This window comes from Arvicola amphibius, chromosome 1, assembly GCF_903992535.2.
Source record: "Arvicola amphibius chromosome 1, mArvAmp1.2, whole genome shotgun sequence".
NCBI lineage: Eukaryota > Metazoa > Chordata > Mammalia > Rodentia > Cricetidae > Arvicola > Arvicola amphibius.
This window is the reverse complement of record NC_052047.1, coordinates 88,437,936-88,456,540: the sequence shown is the minus strand read 5'-3', so window position 1 is coordinate 88,456,540 and position 18,605 is coordinate 88,437,936. Positions and strand designations below refer to the sequence as shown.

Genomic DNA, 18,605 nt, shown 5'->3' with positions numbered 1-18,605 from the left:
GGTTTGCATGGCTAATTAACTACCAGTGAGAATGTGTAATTTTTTCATGATCCCCTGATTGTCACCTTTCTCTCGTGATACAATTACATTTTATTGTAGCGAGCGCCTCACAGACCACTGTCAGCACTGTTTACACATTGCAGAAGGCAGAACAAAAGTTCATGTTTAACGAAAAGCCACTGGATTTTGATCCTGGTAATTACGGAGACTTCTTTAACAGTTTTACTGACTTTTGTATTTTTATCACTCTCCCAACAAAACAAAGAAGCATTTCCCTGACAGAGTGTTCTCCTTCCAGTGACAGGAACAAAGAACCGTCTCTGTGGCGGTGTTCCTTACAGTGATGGTCAGCACTTGATCTTTAGGAGTTTAAGATTCACGCCTTTTTTTTTTGTCGTTTTCAATTTCATCAGCTTCACTGAAATATAAGTCATTTACAAACAATACTATATCTTTTGAAATAACATTCTAATTATTATCCTCTATAATCTGCAGTTCACTAAATCAAAGAGCATTTGTTGTGAAACCAATTTCTTAAGCAGAGAATAATACAGTGTGGAACATTTTCCAATGAGCTTTCATGAAAAATATTTTATTCCCTTTGATTAGAGCATTTTAATTATAAGTAACACTATTTAAAAATAACATGCAACTTTAGCATCTTAATTCCTGCCAGCAGTGTGATCAGTCTGGATCTGTAGCTAGTAAGACATATTTCATAGCATATCAACATTTAATTAATGGCTTTATTTCTCTACTATTTCACGTGCACATATATATTTAAATATGTCAAGAATATAGTTTTACTGTCTGTGGGTAAATTTCATCTTAATTTTAATTTCTACAGTTTACAGGTTTTTATTAATGCTCTAAAAATCAGACCTAAAAATGTTGAAACTATGCAGACATTACCATCCTGTCCCCAGTTCCGCTGAGCGATGCACACAGGAAGGTCTCTGCAGCTGATGGTTCCCTAGCAGAATTAGTTGAGTCAACCTGGTGGCTACAAATTTTCTCTTTCAAGTCCCAGGGTCTCCTCAGTGACTCCTTGTCACTATGCATGTGGGATACTGCATAGAGTAGCGAATGAATTATTACTTCTACTTTTTTTATGGAGAGGTATTTAACAATAAGTCGTTGTACCTGAAAAAGCAGGCCTATGCAAATAAGCTTTTTACCATTTATTATTCCAAGGGAAGGAAGTTATGTATATTAAAATTTTCAGCATATTATTTCATCTTTTAGAATTTAGCATTAACAAAATGCTTTTGACTTAGAAAGTGGCACCCGTCCATATAAATTCACAATGTTCTTTTCCAAGTGAAGAGATCTTTTATTAATAGTTGTTTGGGTATGGTGAACCGCTTGCAGTAAACTGGGCGATTTCTTCCGGAGCTAAACCGGAAATGAAATTTTGTCAGTCTAGCAGAGATGCTGTTGTGTGGGGTTTTTTGTTTGCTGTTTGTTTGTTTGGTGTTTTGTATGTTTGTATCCTGAAAAGCAAACCCTTTATTTGCAAGAGCATCCAACAGCTCTGGAGGTGGCCGCTGTCACCAGACTATTTCCAAGGTTCATCCTCCAGATGACCTGCCAGCTGCTTATGCCACCCACGGAAGCATTTGAGTTTGCTCATTCGTTTTGTTTGATATTATTTTGTGTTCTGCTTGGCTTAAAGTCTGTTTAACAGCCATGCGACTACCCAGCGATATCCTGTGTCACCCTCTGTGATTTACTTTCTCAAATGCAGTGAATGAACCCGCATCTTGGCTGTGCTTTCTGAGGTCAGCTGTGACCCAGAGTTCTCAGAGTGTGAAGTTAGTGGGAGAACCCCGCTGTGAAGCCCCGCCCCTTCTCCGGGCCCCCTCCTGATTATCCCTGCCTCTTCTTTCAGAAGCAGGAATTCAGATGAGTTGCCCATTTCAAGGCAGCGGGCAAGCTGGGGCTCAGAGCAGAACTTTGAGTTTCCTTCATTGCACACCATAAAACGTGGTTGCTTTCTCAACCTCAAGTCCAGCAAGTCAAAGGGGAATGTGTGTTGCTGGGGTACAAATCTTCATGGAGAACCTCTAGTTCTTAAAGTAATTCTATGAACTTGTCTGCCTGTGTGTTTTCTATATAAGAGCAACGGAACACACATCCCTGGTTAGAAGGCTTCTTTGTTATCAGTGTTTAGGAGTGCAAAGTGTTCCAGTTTTATAGAACACTGGAAAATTAAGTAAAATCTTATCTCATTTGAGTAGTCAGGTTTTTTTTTGGAAAATGATGCATATTTGGGTAGTACCCCTTTTGATACTCTGAGATGCCAGGAGTGTTTTTTGTATTTATTTTCATATCTTTGTAAATATGAACATATCACTCTATTCAAAATTAAGAATTTATATATTCCATCTTTCTCTTAACATTATAAATTTGTGTAAATATATAACTCTTCCATAAGGGGGGAAAACATTGCATATTAGATAAAAGCACCCATGGCCTTGCAGCCTCAGCCTCGGGCCACTGACCTTACCCTGAGGGACCATTTTCTCCAGGGACCTGCAGACAGGATGGAATATGCTATGCCCAATCCTGTTCGATATGTCAGAGGTTCTCAGGGAAAACTGGTACCTTAAATGCTTAGTACATAGGAGATTAAAAGTCCTCAATTGTTTCAACTAAGAACAGCTCCAGTTCTGAAGGCACAGGCAAAAGAAATAAATGGTGTCGCCGAGACCTGTGTGTCTCATTGGTGTAGAGGTCTCTGTAGCAAAGAGTTATCCAGCAGTGACTGAACGGAAGCATTAGCAATGGACGGAGTCGGGAGAGTCATGTAGCTTTAAAAGAGAAGGTAATCCCCCTTTTCCTTTATCCCAGGTGAAATGTGCCCAAGAGGCCAGGAAAGTAGGTGGAATGTAACCCAACATGGCATTAGAGAATAGAATGGTAGATACCAAAGGTTTGGTGTTGGGGAAAACGGGTATGTTGAATAAAGACACAAACCCTTCAGTTATAAGATGAATGAGTTAGAATGCAGGATACAACATGACAGCTGTCCTTAGTGATGTCATATGTCATGGCATGTGCTTGTAACCCACTAAGAAAATCATTCCCACTCCATACAGATGTGATAAATATATGGACTCGATCATGGTATTTCACAATGTGGGACATCAAAACATCACAGCAGACAACTTAAATCTTCATTTGCTGATTGTATCTCAATAAGGATGAAAGGGAAAACTTCTGCTAATCCAGAGCATGTCTCACAGTGACTGCTACGCCAGTGTTCCAGGGGATGAAACCAGTTTGGGGACCCATACTTCACATTAGTGTAGTATGTAACAAGTACACATTTCTTACCAAGGTGATGTCAGGGAGGGCGGTTTCTAGGACCATCAACTTTCCCAGTGGACTTAGGGCGGGTGGAAAAACTGTTAAACTTCAAGTGACTGGGAAACATTTCGAATTTGCAGGTTAGTGAAAGGCAGTGGTTTTGCTCTTCATTAGGATACTGAGATCCGGGAGGAGGTGGGTAAAGGAGGGTGTTGTGACAAGTTAGCCCCACCTTCAGACAACCAGCCTATTGCAAAAGGAAGGAATGAACACACTTGGCAGCAGAAACTGGAAATTGAGAGACTACAAATTAAGACTCTATTTGCCCAGCCAGCATAATTTATTCTTTGTTTTGGCACTGGCTACTCCATTATTTCCCCTTCTGCTGTGCCTGTCTCCTGCTCTCCATTTAACTGGGGGAAAAGGCGATGGAGCTTGGAGCTGCTGTAAACGCGAAGCTGCAGAGCAAACACTTCACTCAAGGACCTTCGCTGGCTTTCCGTCTTCCACCTGGGTTATAGGAGCTGCCCTCTATTTCTGTGTCTACTTCAAGGTTATTGAGAGTCAGTCTTTTCCCAGATGTCACCACAGTGGGACAAAGAAGCCTGCGAGACAGCAAGCTTGTCATGAAGTTAACCTCTGGCCCGAGGACACGGTGCCAGTGACGTGAACTCATCTTGCTCAAAGGTTAAACTACCTGCACTCTGTGTAAGCAACATCATAAGCTCCTTGTATACTTTCACATTAATTAGCCTCTCTTCAACAATAGGAAAATAAGAGCTTAATTAATAGGAATTTAAGCTACAACGATACACTGGTTCCACTCGCAGCAAAGGTTAATAATGAATTCACATGCAGTTTGAAAATGTGACAGTGTTCCATAAAAATACCATTTTCACTGTAAGCAAGCTTTCTGTCGAGATGATTTTTAAAGCATGCATAACAGTGACACTGGTTTTAACTGGTCTGGTCCCATTGACGAGGAAGGGTCTGCAGTTCACTCGGTACTGTATTTTTTCCATGCTAGCCGTTGTTGCTTCTTGTTTGTTTGTGTCTTTGTCAAGTCCAGTGTCACCCAGCTTAGGATTTTAGAGAATGGGGATGTGACTGAATTTGTTTTAAAGACATGTCAGTTTTTATTTCATGACATAGTCTTACTCCATACCGACAGGTGGATTCACCAAAGGTTACCCCGAAAGCAGCCAGTGACTTGCCAGAGAAGTTCCCAAAGAAAGTTTGTGGGACAAGTGCACCACAGAGAACGGAGCATGAAGAGCGTCAGCCCCGCGCTGTGCTAAGCAGAGCAGCAGCACTGGTGAGAGTCCGTGGAACTGTTTCATTGATGTGACCTTAGCGTAAACACTGGGAACGCAGAGTCATTGCTCCCGAGCCCAACGTTGTGTGATTTTGTTCAATGTGGACAGAAAATCTCCTGTTCACCTGGTAAAATCAAAGCAGCCTACAGCATTTCTTACAGGACTAGAGACAAACACGTACTCAGATAGCTCTGACTTCGTCTGTTCCCCTAAGAATGGAACGAAGCACACTGGATTTCTTCCATGTCTACAGTCCATGAGGGGCCCTGCCCCTGCGTAAGCTGCACTTCACATGATCCCTGTCCTCTAATCCTTGCCATTAAACATCAGGGTAGTATCTGCCTGTCAGTGGCTGTGTTTGGAATCCTTTGGGTGGAGAGTGACTTGCCCTTTGCAAGTGACTCGTGAAGACAGCAGCAAAAGCCCTCCCTCAGCTGCCATCCTAGGATGGGAAAGCAAAGCATACAAAATTTATCTGGAGAGAAAAGTAAAGTTTAATTATGTCAGAATAGCCAGCATCTCATTTGATTTGTGCACCATCATTCTCCAACGGTTCGAAGCAGTTCAGAGTGTGAAACAGGATAATTTAATACCCCCACCTTTCTCACCCTCCACCCAAGAAAAATTGATATATGGGGCAGCTGGGATGTTAATCACTAAACTGAGCACTGAATTTGGCTCTGAAGTTCTTGGCAGCTGAGGCAAAAATTAGAAGTAGCGTGTTATGCATCTCTCATCCAAGCAGCAAACAAGTTTATCCAGAGAGCAGTGTTGCTCTTAGTGCGCAGAGGAACCTTTTACATTTATTCAGTATGAAATAGCATTATTTGTGGCTTTATTTTAAACTCCCATACAGAAATCTACTTCAGATGGGCATATTTTACAGTCCCACTTGAAAAGTTAAACACAAATACTGCAGGGTGACAAAATCAGAAATGCTAAGTCTTTAGTGGGTACTGGAATCTTCTGTCATGCAAGGCAGGGAGGTAGATGCCCAGGTTTCAAGACAAGAAACGCGTTCGCTTTGGCGGGCCTGGCAGTGGGATGTGCAGAGCTGTGGTATGTGCAATGCAGTTGGATGGGTGGGATATTGGTTGCAGTGGGAAGTGAGTGCAGTGAGGTGGTATTGCAGTGCCGAGGTGGTATGTACAGTGCCATGGTATGTGCGGTGCAGTGGGATGTTGGTTGCAGTGGGAAATGAGTGCCGTGCACTGGTGGTATGTGCAGTGCCGAGGTGGTACGTGCGGTGCGGTGGTATGTACAGTGCCATGGTATATGCAGGGCCAGGGTGGTATGTGCAGTGTGGTAGGATGTGTGGTGCTGTGTGCTGTGTGATATGGTGTCCTCACTCACTCACTCCAGCAGCCCTTGCTCCTTTTCCTCAGTCTTTGGACGCCAGAGTGAGTTCTTCAGAATCTTGTCTATGTTAGCTTTGCCTCTTAAATTCCATGACCGTGCAGTAATGGCATATGTTTCATGTCCACCCTTGCATTCATTACCTTTTGATATTTCTCTGTATTCATGAATATACCAATTATTCCTTGTCAGTGCACGACTCATGTGTCCATTTTCCTTCTAGTGGATTCGTGACTCACTCTGGTTTAATGTATTTATAGAAAATACTGTGTTCATTCTACCCCAAGTCCGCTGTGTATATTGCATTTCTCCTGAGACATGGAATTACTAGATCACTGGTCAAATGATGTTCAATTATAAATTGTTTGCACATAGGCAGGCCAGGCGGCTTAGCAAGTAAAGCAGCTTGCTATGGCCGGGCGGTGGTGGCGCTCGCCTTTAATCCCAGCACTCGGGAGGCAGAGACAGGCGGATCTCTGAGTTCGAGGCCAGCCTGGTCTACAAGAGCTAGTTCTAGGACAGGCTCTAGAAACTACAGGGAAACCCTGTCTCGAAAAAACAAAAAAAAAAAAAAAAAAAAAAAAAAAAAAAAAGAAAGAAAGAAAGAAAGAAAGAAAGAAAGAAAGAAAGAAAGAAAAAGAAGCTTGCTATGGACCCCAGAGATCCACACGGTGAAAAGAAATGACTGACTCCCACAGGCTTCTCTCTGAACCTCAACACGTGAGCCGTGACATGAGCATAGCTCTAGCCTGATGTGAGCATAGCCCTAATCCCAACAAATAAATAGGTTAAAAATATTGGCGAATATTCATGGAAAGTGGTTGTATCGTTTATGTTCCCTCCAATACGTGCACGTGTTCTGGTTATACCTACACTTCCTCCCCAACGTTTTATGTTGCAGTCTTTTACATCTAACCACGTTTACATGTATGTTAGTATCAACTTCTGAGTACAGCTATGACAGCCAATAGCATTGTGGTTCCTGGTCATGTACATATCTTCTGTGAAGCGTCTTTCCATGTGCTGTGACTCAGTAATTGCATGTGAGCTCTGGAACTCCTTTCCATAGTCCACACACAAAGTCCTCGTCATCTTTCTGTAATATGGCCAGCCTCTTTCTATTCATATGGTTCCTTCATAGTTGCATTTTAGCTCCCAGGTCCTGTGTTTAGCTAGAGGTGGGAGTTGAGGTCCACTTTTTATACTTACTGGATCACAACATCATTCCTTGGAGCGATGTTTCTCTTTTCCTAAATGAACTCCTCTGGATGCTTTTAGAGAACCAGCCAAGTGTGTTCGTGGAGACTGCTCCTGGGCTATTTCCCCCCATCTGCACCCACTACAGGTATTACTGCAGCTTCACAGCACATTCTAAAACCAGGAGGGCGACTCCTTCAGTCTTCCTTATGAACTGCAGTGCTTAACAGTTTTAATTCTTGCTCCCTCCATAAGATTTATTTTTATTTCAACATAATATTTTCATGTATTATTTGGGAATTACATACAGTGTACTTCATTACACTAGCTTTCAATTCCTCCTAGGTCCACTCTCTCTCTCTCATCCTTGGTGCCTTCCCCCCCAAAAAGAAGAAAAATATCCCAAGTTCAATTTGTGCTGCCCATGTCATAATTGGAACATGGTCAAACTCTCAGTGGCCAGCCCTGTAAGAATAACTGAGTCCTTCTTCACAATATTTTTAAATAAAAATTTCCTATACAAATATTCTGTTTACCATTTTCCCTCATCTCTTCACAGCCATCCAACTCCACACCTCCTTTCTCTCTTTATAAAACTAAATAGCAAACTAAAAATAGGAAAGAAACAAAAACCAGAAAAAAGCACAGAAAAAGCACAAGAAACACATATGCATAGACACAAACACGCATGTACGCACACAAAATCCATAAAAACACAAAATCAGAAGCCATAATATATAAGCAAAAGACTCACAAAGAAAAACACAACAGAACAAACAAACCCAATACCCAAAACTAATCATTATGAGACAAAACATCTCTAAAATGCCATTGTGTTTGTTTTGTGTTGGCCATCTACAGCTGGACATGGAGCTGCCTCAAGTGTAGTTTGTATGCCCAGTAAGATTCCATGGGCAAGCAGTTATCAATTGGCAATCACGTCTGGGTTAAAAAGGGACTCATGTCCACTTCCCCTCTCAGTGTAGGCACCTTGTGCATGCTGCTACAGTCTCTGTGAGTTCATATGTGTATCAGTCCTGTTGTTTCCTTGGTACCTTCCATCCCCACTGGCTCATACAACCTTTCTGCCTCCCTCTTCCACATTTGCTCCCCGAGCCCTGAGGAGAGGGACTTGATGAAGACATCCCACTTAGGACTGAGTGTTCCTAGGTCTCTCACCCGGCTATTGCCCAGTTGTGGGTCTCTGTGTTAGCCTCTCATCTTCCTACAGGAGGAAGCTTTTCTATTGATGGCGGAGCAAGTAGTTAGGAGTCATTTACTGCTAAGTTCTTTTAGCAGAATAGTCTTTGGTTTTCTCGTCTCGGGTTCTTGGCCACCTACTCAGTGTAAGGCATGGTTCCATCTCATGGAGTGTGACTTTAATCCGGTCAGAGTGGTGGTGACTCCCACAGATTTTGTACCACAGTTGCACCAGTGTATCATGCAAAACAGGTCACCATTGGAGCCCGTCACCATTGGAGCTGGGTTGGTGTTTCCCTTTCTGGTAGTGTGCAAAGTGCCTTCCAGTACGTGAACACTAGTCACTTGGGCAAAGGCTCTAGTCAGGCACCAGCTGGACTTCTTGTGTTCCATGAGATATGTGGGTGTTGTCATCAGCAGTAGGGCCCTCATCATCAGTTCATGGAGAGCAACATGTAGCTTTGGCAGTCGCCAACAGCTCACTTAGATGGCACCCACCCCTGGTACTGGAGGTTTCATTTGGTGGTGAGAGATGTATCGTTGGGGCTTTGTTTCCCCAGTTATTGATGATTCCAATTTAGAGTGCTTTCCTACATACACATGCATATCTGTTTTAAGAATCTTCCACTGCAGTAGGTTTCCATATGACCCCTCAAATGACCCTTACTGCTAACTATCCCTCCCAGTTCACCCTCTCTCAGCTCCCTCACTGCCCCATTTCTGTCAAAGTTTAAGGACTAACTTGTTAACTGCCTCATAAGCAGGACAATGAGATTTTGGTGGGAGTTTAAAAACGGACAGGCAGCCCACCACGGTCTGACAGTGGCATCAACTTAGTACTTCCCTCCAATTGTGTTGTCCCAAAAAAACTTTCTACTTCTGCATATATGTATACTATAGCTTTCCTTTAAAATTATTTAAAATATTTCACTTTTATCATAAGTACTAGTTTTCCTATATGCTTTAGTCATGGTGGTCTTGCAGTGTATAAAGACAGGAACTAACTTTAGTGAGTGGTTAGTAAATCCAACAGCTCTCTAACAGAGGAAACACTGCCACTCACGTGTTCTAACAACCCAAGCTTTGTCAAAAATCAGCTCGATGATTATTTATCTATGTTTAATATCTTTTGTGAGAAAGAACAAGTACTTCTATTACAGTGGTTTATAAACTGATTTCAGCATTAATAAGTAGTATAATTATGCATAAAAATGATTTTAAATTATGTAATTATGGTAAGTACTCATCTCACTTGTATAACCGATTTTTTTGTATACCTGGAGTTACATAAAACTCGTTCACATAAAAAAGGGTCAACAGTTGAAAAATTTATGAAGCCTATGTTAGAGAAAGCCTGGGATGTTATAAGCAATTCAACAATCAATTCTGATGAGTGCTCAAAAACTAAAACACTGGTGGAAATACAAACGGACTGGGCTGGTGGTGGCTCACTCTTATAATCCCAGAGCCCAGGAGGCTGGCACAGGATGGTGTCCATGAGTTAAAGGCCAGCCTGGGCTACATATTTCTATGCAATCGAATCACAGCCACTTCCGAGTCACCTGCTGGGTGACATGAATCCTAGAAGCATCCATCGTTGGCAGGGGGGTCACCCTAGGGTTTCCTTAAAGCTTTACTCAAAGCCATGGTTTGTCATGTCTGAGCCTGTAGTGAATGATGCTGTAGCTGTCCCTGAGATGCTCTGAGGGCATCTGTCCTGCTGCAGTCTAGGGATAGTCACCTTTATGCTACTGATCATGGAATTTGTTGAGCTTCTTTTATATCTCTGGCTTCACTTTGTCATCAGATTAGAAAAGCTTTCAGCCTTACCCTTCATCCATGTTGTTTGCCTCCTCCTCCTCCTGCTCCTATTCCAAACACATGCATGGAAGATTACTTGGCATGGATATATGGGCAGCTGAGGCACTACTTTTTAGGTCACTCTTGATATTTGGACATTTCTTTGTCCCAATGGCAGGGTAACTATCAAGTCATCAGTTTCTAGTTAGCAACTGAGCCTAGTGAGTAATCATTTGAATTTTCCATTTATTTTTCAGCAGAATTGGATTATAATTTCCTATCATTGCTAAGATTTTTTAGTGGAGGTTTAACTTTTCCTCTAAGAGTCCTCTAAAGTATTTGGAGTCTGTTCTCACAGTGGATAATTTTTCTTAATTATATTATGTTCCCGTGTGCGTGTTTCTGCATGTGTGTTAAGTGCACATTAGTACAGGTGCCTACAAAGGTCACGGGATCTCCTGAAGCTGGAGTTACAGTGGCTGGGGATGCTGGGAAACAAACCTTGGGCCCCCAGCAAAAGCAGTACATGCTCTTAACCACCAAACCATCTCTTCAACTTCCTGGAAATGGATTTATTCACTTAACTTGATCATAGCAGGACTTCTATTTATAATTTTTCTTCTGCTCTGGTCTTCATAATCTTAAATTGCAGACTTTCTGAAGTCTAGGTCAGTTTCTTTCCTCATGTATTCCTTGTTAGTTGAGATGTTTTTAAAGTGGCTCTATAGACTTTTGTCTAATTTTATTGTTTTGTGTCCACTTCATCAGCTTAATAGCAAGAAGTTGCTTGATACCCATAATGCATGGCCTGACTAGAAGCAGGATTGGTATTTTCACAGCTCCCCAGCTGACTGTAATGTACATTTAAGGTGAATAACTGCTCAGAAGATGGCCTTCCGGAAGCCATACTATTGGCATTTAGGGCTGGGCTATTTGCTCGAAGATGACAGCCCGGTATGTTGTAGAGTGCTCAGCAGCATTTCTGTTATATCCCTAGATGCGCATAGTACTCTCCCCCCCATTGTGTTAACCCAATATTTCTAGAAATTGTTCTTTTCTGTGGGTTACCATCAGTCTAGAGTGAGAGCCAGTATCCTACCGATAGGTTGCTGCGTTGCCTTAAGCCTTTGCTACGTATATAACAAGCTGTGCCAGTTACCCAGTTTTGGGGTAACACAGAGTTGCAGCCACACATACATCCCAATCCTGAGAGAGAGCTATATTTTCACTTGATCACCTCTCTGCCTTCTGTTGTGTCTGATGGGAGATGTCTCCTCTAACCTCTCATGTGGGAATACTTGGTTCCCAGTTGACGGTAGTTTAAGAAGCTTGTGGATACTGGAGGAGATGGAGGAAGTGAGTTACTGGGAAGACTGACAGTTTACAGCTCACCCGTCCTTTTGTTCACTCTGCCTGCCTCCATGAAAGGCCCTTTCCTCAGGAGCTGTGAGCCAAAATGAGCCTTCTCCTTAAGTGGTTTTGTTAGGGTATTTATCAGGAAGAGGAAGTAACTGAACAGCCTTCTCATGCATGAAAAACAATTTCCTATGCAGAGACCAGCAAACACCTCCTGAGTGCAAGAAAGTCAATTCAGGACCTCACGTGGACTTAAGCAAACTCTTTACCATGGAGTTAGACTCCAGCCCAGCAAAATTCATCTCGAGTGTCTAGATTGAAAATATTTTTGGTTTTACAATGCATAGTTTTTGCCAGAGCTACTCAACTGTGCTATTTCCGTGCAAAAGCATCCATAAGTGAAACACGGACAAATGGACGAGGCTGTGTCCCAACAGGACTAAGAAAACATGCAAGATTTTAATGAAGAAAATTGGTAAGCTTGTTTCCCAGCCTGCCTTCCCGACCAGTGTACTACCTTCCTATCAGATACCATTAGCTGTTACTGAATTGCTGGGAAAGTCACAGGAGGTCCCTCTTAAATTTTAGTAGTTTGGTTCTGTTCTTGACTAAGTATATAATCAACTTCCCAATGGTCCGTGGCCCTTGGAAATAGATTTGGTTGTATGTTTCTTCCCCTTGATGTGAGAATGATTTGGTATCCTGGAGAAAAAAAAGTCACTTATTTTCTTTCAGTGACTGAAATTGTCAGTAAAAAGCTATTCTCATATGAATCTCAAATAAGAATCGGCTTCTATTTAAGAAGAAAACATCTCTCCTCAATGTATCTTCTGTTTGGACTTGTTTTTTTGCTTGGTTTGTGGCATTGTGTGAGACAGGATCTCAACGTATAGCCCTGGCTGACCTGAAATTTAATGTGTAGAGGCTGGCCTCAAAGTCAGAAATCTTTTCAAGTTCTGGGATTATAAGTATGCACCAGTGTGCCTGGCCTTCCCATATCTCATATAGGAATCCTTTCTGACCTTTCAAAGTGACTGTGGGGGGGAGGGGAGGAGAGGATGCAGTATGCTAGAAGGAGCTCACGTGACTAAGATAGACTGGCATCTGCTTTCTTTAAAACGAGGCTGTCTTTTACTGAATTTCAGTAACTGGTAGTATGAGAGGGTGTGTCAGAGGTCACCAAGCTAAAGTGGAAATAGAATGACCTTGGACCTCCGTCAGGTTAAGCAGTGAGCAATCATCAGTAGTTCACCTGTTCTTGAAACTGGCCTGCTGGAGAGCTGCAGAGCCCGCGGCCTTGCAAAAGCATTCTGCATTCTCCTGATGTGCCAAATGTCAAAAAGTTTTTGTTTGTTTGTTTTTCATGACAGGGTTTCTCTATAGCTTTGGAGCCTGTCCTGGAGTTCTCTCTGTAGACCAGGCTGGCCTTGAACTCACAGAGATCTGCCTGCCTCTGCCTCCTAAAGGCACTACCACTGACCAGTGTCAAAAGTTATGTTAATAACAGACTTGCTTGCTGAGTTATTTTAATAGCATTGTTAAAGAATACACAATAAATGCCTGGATAATACAAATCTAAAATATACTTATTTCGTAGGAAAACTCAAGGAGAAGAAATATATATGAGTATTCAGATCTTCGGAGTGAAATTCACAGTCTCCAACAGACACCCAGCTACCTGGGTTTCCAACCTTCATACTGGAAGCCCTATCTGGATTGTACCAGTAGAGAGTCAATCAGGAAGCCAAGGTCTCCTCAGTTCAGATATACTTGCTCCGCTGGTAGGGCAGTTTCTCAGGTGTCTCTCAGTGAGGAGACGAAGGCAGATGTGTATTACTATGGACTCACTGTAGTCTGCCTGCTCATATTAGTTTGTCTCGCTTTGTATTTTCTCTGAAGTCATCAAATAAATTGGTTTGTTTTCTTTATAAACAATTTTTCAGGATTCCCATCTCTTCACAGGTGTCTCATTCTTCCGTCAGGGTTTTCTCACAGACATTTTCAAGGTAATTGGCTGAGAGAGAGAGAGAGAGAGAGAGAGAGAGAGAGAGAGAGAGAGAGAGAGAGGAGAGAGAGGAGAGAGAGATTTTAACTTTGGGCATACTCTTAAGAAGTAAAATAGTATTTTAATTTATTATTGGTTTTCTATTAGACAATATTTCACCATATACTTTTGAAATACTTAAGATCACCAAGAAATTCAGAAGACATAAATCTTTTTGATCAAAGATAATTTGAAAATTAAGATATATCCAGGATAATTCATCTCACAGGAAATGATCACAGTTTCATCAAATGCAGAACAACACATTTTCAAAGTTGTTATGCAACCTAATATACTGCATATCCAACTTCTGTACCCCACTCCCCAGAGCCAGGTGCTCCATGAAATGTGTGAACAGTTGGCTTACCTTACTACAATAGGGACAGTCACCAAAGAGGACGTTGAAGCTCTGTCTGCTGGTGCTCAGCCCCCTCAGCCACTGCATGGAAGAATGTGTGGGACAGCATCAGTGTACACATGCCGGCCGCCCCAGGCTGACTCTGCCTCGTTTAGTTTTATGAAAGGGAAACCTTGTCTGAGCCCATGCCCAATTATTATTACATTGAATAATTGGGAAATCAGCATTAAAACTTGGTATGCAAATTCCTAGTATAAGCAAATTATATGCCCTTTACAACTTGGCTGACAATTACGCACTTACATGCAAAACAGACACATAGAGACTCATGCAAGTTCCTGTAGTTCACATACCTAAGCCAATTAATGACCTATCAACAATTACTTTATAAAATATATCTTAGGGTTTCGAGATTCTGATCTTAACTCAACAATGGGTTAATTTTCACTGCACTGATTACAAGTATAAGGCAACAGTTTTGAAAAAATAAGAAAGTACAGATCCATTAGAATTTCCCAAGTAGACCTGGTATTTCTTAATTGTCTGAGGTAAAATAACTACTCCTAAGTTTCCCATTAACAAAGGGTAAATGGCACCAACTACATACTAAACCTATGTCAAAAGGGAGAGACTGAAAGCTAATGGCATTTCCCCCTGTAAGGTGCTATGGATGCAGACAGTTAATCATATGAGCTGTGTCCTACAGGAATGAAATGACTGAGAGATGAAGGCGACCATAAGTCATGTAGACAAGATAATAAAAAGCTGAGAGATGCTCAGGTCACAGAAACCTTTGAGTTTTCAAAGGAGAATTGCTCTATTTAGTCTATACTATATGCAGCCTGTAAAGTAGCATGCACTACTTCCTAACTTCCTCACTCCATTCCTGTCTCATCGCCCTCATCTGGTAGATCTAGAGAATCTGCATAGTGGTGGCAGACTAGGAAGATTTCAGTTATACCTACCACCAGTTCATTATGGGTTAATATTGCTATTCATGAGTGTGTTATTGGTTTTCTCCCTGGGATTCTCTGGCACGCTCAATAGAATCCAAGATGAAGAAATAAAGCCCATGAGCATGTAAAATTAACTAGTAATAGGGGTTTGTGGCAAAGGAGGGAAATACCTTAGTAAACAGATTTTAGACTCTATTTTATATGTACATGGTTGCCAGCTTTACCTCATACAAGCACATTTGATGGAAAGGCTGTCCACACTGGGGATTATCACACACTTGATCAGGAATGGCACCATTAAGGTGATGGGCATAACAGATCCCACAGTCCATAGTAAAGTCCTTCAAAAGAAAAGTTTTTGTTAGCACGTCTGTTTAATGAGCATATGGTAGATTAGGAAGAAAGAAGCACTACTTAATATTAGTTTTTATATCTGTTTTACAAAGTGTGTTTCTGTATTGTTGGAACGTACAAGCAGGTTATAACACCTAGTCATTTGCATGGTGCTCCCTGTGCACTCAAATACACGCAGATGTCATCTTTGGCTGGCAAAATGTTTGCATTTTAGCATTTTTTTCCATATACATAATCATGTCTGTGAATACACAAAGACAGATCTGACATCAGCTAGTGAACACAGAATCGCACAATTCTACAGCAGAGGGAAAAGAAAACCATGGCCATCATTTAGTGTTGATCGCAGTGGCTCAGTCCAGAGTCAACCCTGCCCTCATTATCTTTACAGTACCCGTGGTGCTGCTGGCCACTGAAAACTACTGCTGCTCTTCACAAACTTAGAGCAAGCTTAAAACTGTGCTGGAGCCATCCATAAGCCCACAGTGTGAAAGACCAAACATCTCATTAGTGTTCTGTCCTTTGTACTTCTCATACGTGTAGCTGTCATTAGGCACTTGCTGCTGAAGACCATGAACAAACCACATGTAACTCATCTAGCACAGGCTAGCAAGTTCAGTGATGCCAATGTTACCATAGCGGAGGCTAGCAAGTTCAGTGATGCCAATGTTCCCACCTAGTGGAAGCTAACAAGTTCAGTGATGCCAATGTTACCACCTCGTTTAGGCTAACAAGTTCAGTGATGCCAATGGTACCACCTAGCGGAAGGCTAACAAGTTCAGTGATGGCAATGTTACCATAGCGGAGGCTAACAAGTTCAGTGATGCCAATGGTACCACCTAGCGGAGGTTAATAAGTTCAGTGATGCCAATGTTACCACCTAGCGGAAGGCTAACAAGTTCAGTGATGTCAATGTTACCACCTAGCAGAGGCTAACAAGTTCAGTGATAGAAATTCTTGTAACTGAGGTCTGTGTTACAAAATTCTTGCAAGTTTTTTAAGAGAAGCATTTAAATTTTATTATTCACAAAATGTAGCCTATTAAAACAATAATTAAACTTACAGATCCTTCCAAGACAGTACGAGCTGGAAAGTCAATTTCTAAAACATCTTTCAAATTTTGTAACAGACTATTTTCTGGATCCCTGAAAATGAAAATGCAGAGAAAAAAAAATTCCCTATAAAGTTTGTTAAGCCACAGAACAGTACCAATTACAGTGCCAAGGTACCTACCATAAATGTATGTTCCCACTCAGCTTGATTCCCAGGGGTTTTATCACTTTGAATATTAAAAAGAGGGAAAAAGTTTTAATAATTTAAGCTTGGTTGATCTCGTTTTGCAAAGCCACAACTGCTACAGTATTTGTTTCGCTAGCTGACTTAAAATATAAATTATCTATTAACTAAAGTATATAACTCAGAATGAGAAATGCATTTAGAACAATGGTAATATTAATATTTTGGAATATTTAATGTTAGACAGGATTTTATGAATCTGTTCCAGATCCTTAACTTTAAGATCTCATACCGTGATCAGCTCCAAGAAAGCAGAACTCAGGAAGCATGGTAGGGTGCCTGGGGTCTACCTCTATGTTGATGGATACATTATGCCCTGAAATGAAAGAAGAGGCTTTTAGATGTGGGCAGCTCATCAAGCAAACCAGTACAAACTCAGGACATGCTGACCTGACCACCTATTTTATTCTTAGGAAGAACTAGCCAAATTAATTTTTTTTATTTTTGGTTTTATTTTAGTGCTGTGTAGAGGTAAATATACCATTTTTTATAACAGTGAGAGTATTTTTGAAATTATGACTGTCATTAAAGATTCAAGGACCTCAAGTTTCAAAAGACAAGACCAAAATTTATATGATTAACTTAAATTGATATTCTGGTAATTATGTTCCAGTAAAGTTTAATAAAAAAAATTTCAGTGGAATTACAGAGGCCTTTAATATATAAAAAATCATACACTTAAGTAATGAGCTAAATTACTTTTTATAACTTTCTTTACAAACTTAATATTTCATATAATTATGGTCAAAAGTAAGAAAAACTAATGTTACAACTGTTAAAAACTGATATGTCTAAGAAAACGTGCATAAAAACTTCGTGAATATGCTTGACACAAAGCTGAGACTTTTCCTTGTAAGTTAACAAATGTTTAATTCATATAAAACAGATGTTTCTCTTACTTAATAACTCAAAGAAGCTATTTTTTAAGCCACGAAAAATGACTTCACTTAGCAGTAGATTCTCTTACAGGTTTAACCCTACTGAGTATGTACAAATTCCACCAGTTGGTGAAGGTCTGTTGTATAGTGAAGATCAATTTGAACTCATTTTTTATAACATAAGTGGAATGATAAATTCTATAAGCTTTTTGATAAAGTGGGAAATAACAAATATAAATACACAAACTGGCAAAAAGAAATGGCGAAAGTAAAACAGTAATATGTGGTGTAGTCAATTCAATGAGAACAATTAAAACTGCCCACTTCATTTGCCAGTACGGGGCACACACTTTTCATTAGCCTAGAGCAATGTTGTCTGCTAAAGACTGGAAAATGCTGTCTCTGAGGCAATGGCTGTATGAACACATCTTTCAACTCAAAGGTTGGCCTGGAGACAGCAAATCATTGCCTGAAGCAGGAAGAAGAGCTAAAAGAAATACAAGGCATGAATACAGCTTGGTTGTTCTAGCCCAACTACTAGAAATCTACTAGAAAGCATAGTTCAAGGATAATTATTTTAACGGGGCCATGATGATTACAAATCATGACATTTCTCTTGACATTCTCTCAAAAGAGAATGTTTTCACTCTTACCATCTACCTGCCAACAAATATATTATAGTTGGCTGATTATTCCAAATGAAATGCTATTAGACTTTCCCAGACTGGACAGTAACACTCTTGCTGCATTCCTATATCTGCAGCCCCACCCTCCTGTTATGCTGTATAGAAAGTATAGGCGCCCGTCACTGACTTCAGTCGGATTCACTTAACTGTTTCACAATGTCTACTGGAACATATTCTTTACAGTAGCATTTAACCAGACTAAAAAAAAAAAAAAAAGAAAAGAAAAGAAAATATTAAATGGGCAGACCAGAAGCAAATATTACCCTAATGTGCTGAGAACTATAGTTTGAAAATCTAAAATCTTTACAGAGGTTGAACTCTAAAATAAAGAAAACAGCCATCTGACAGGCTACAGCCCGTGGGAACTGCACACATGCTCCTGTACTTACAGGAAAGGAGAAGCCCATCTCCTCAGGGCTCACTGGGCGCCTTAGGTTCACTCTCACTGGCAAGACCCAATTTAGTGTCCTTCCCTCTATTTTTTTTTTTTTTTGAT

General features: G+C 40.9%; 2 protein-coding genes across 5 annotated transcripts in view; one reads left to right on the top strand and one right to left on the bottom strand.

Moving 5' to 3' along the window:
- The window catches only part of Vrk2 (VRK serine/threonine kinase 2), a 105,020-nt gene extending 91,548 nt beyond the window's left edge, over positions 1-13,472 (top strand). Inside the window, exons 12-13 of the mRNA XM_038324101.1 lie at positions 4,484-4,627; positions 13,135-13,472. Coding sequence (XP_038180029.1) covers positions 4,484-4,627; positions 13,135-13,434 — 444 coding nt within the window. The 3' untranslated portion in view covers positions 13,435-13,472. The remainder of the gene's footprint in view (positions 1-4,483; positions 4,628-13,134) is intronic.
- Positions 13,047-18,605, bottom strand: part of Fancl (FA complementation group L) — a 72,989-nt gene continuing 67,430 nt past the window's right edge. For all 4 annotated transcript variants that reach the window (XM_038324113.1, XM_038324122.1, XM_042054829.1 and 1 more), the window contains 6 exons: positions 16,778-16,861; positions 16,483-16,528; positions 16,313-16,394; positions 15,120-15,236; positions 13,949-14,020; positions 13,047-13,551 (listed from right to left, as the gene is read on the bottom strand). In XM_038324113.1, coding sequence (XP_038180041.1) covers positions 13,516-13,551; positions 13,949-14,020; positions 15,120-15,236; positions 16,313-16,394; positions 16,483-16,528; positions 16,778-16,861 — 437 coding nt within the window. In that variant the 3' untranslated portion in view covers positions 13,047-13,515. The remainder of the gene's footprint in view (positions 13,552-13,948; positions 14,021-15,119; positions 15,237-16,312; positions 16,395-16,482; positions 16,529-16,777; positions 16,862-18,605) is intronic.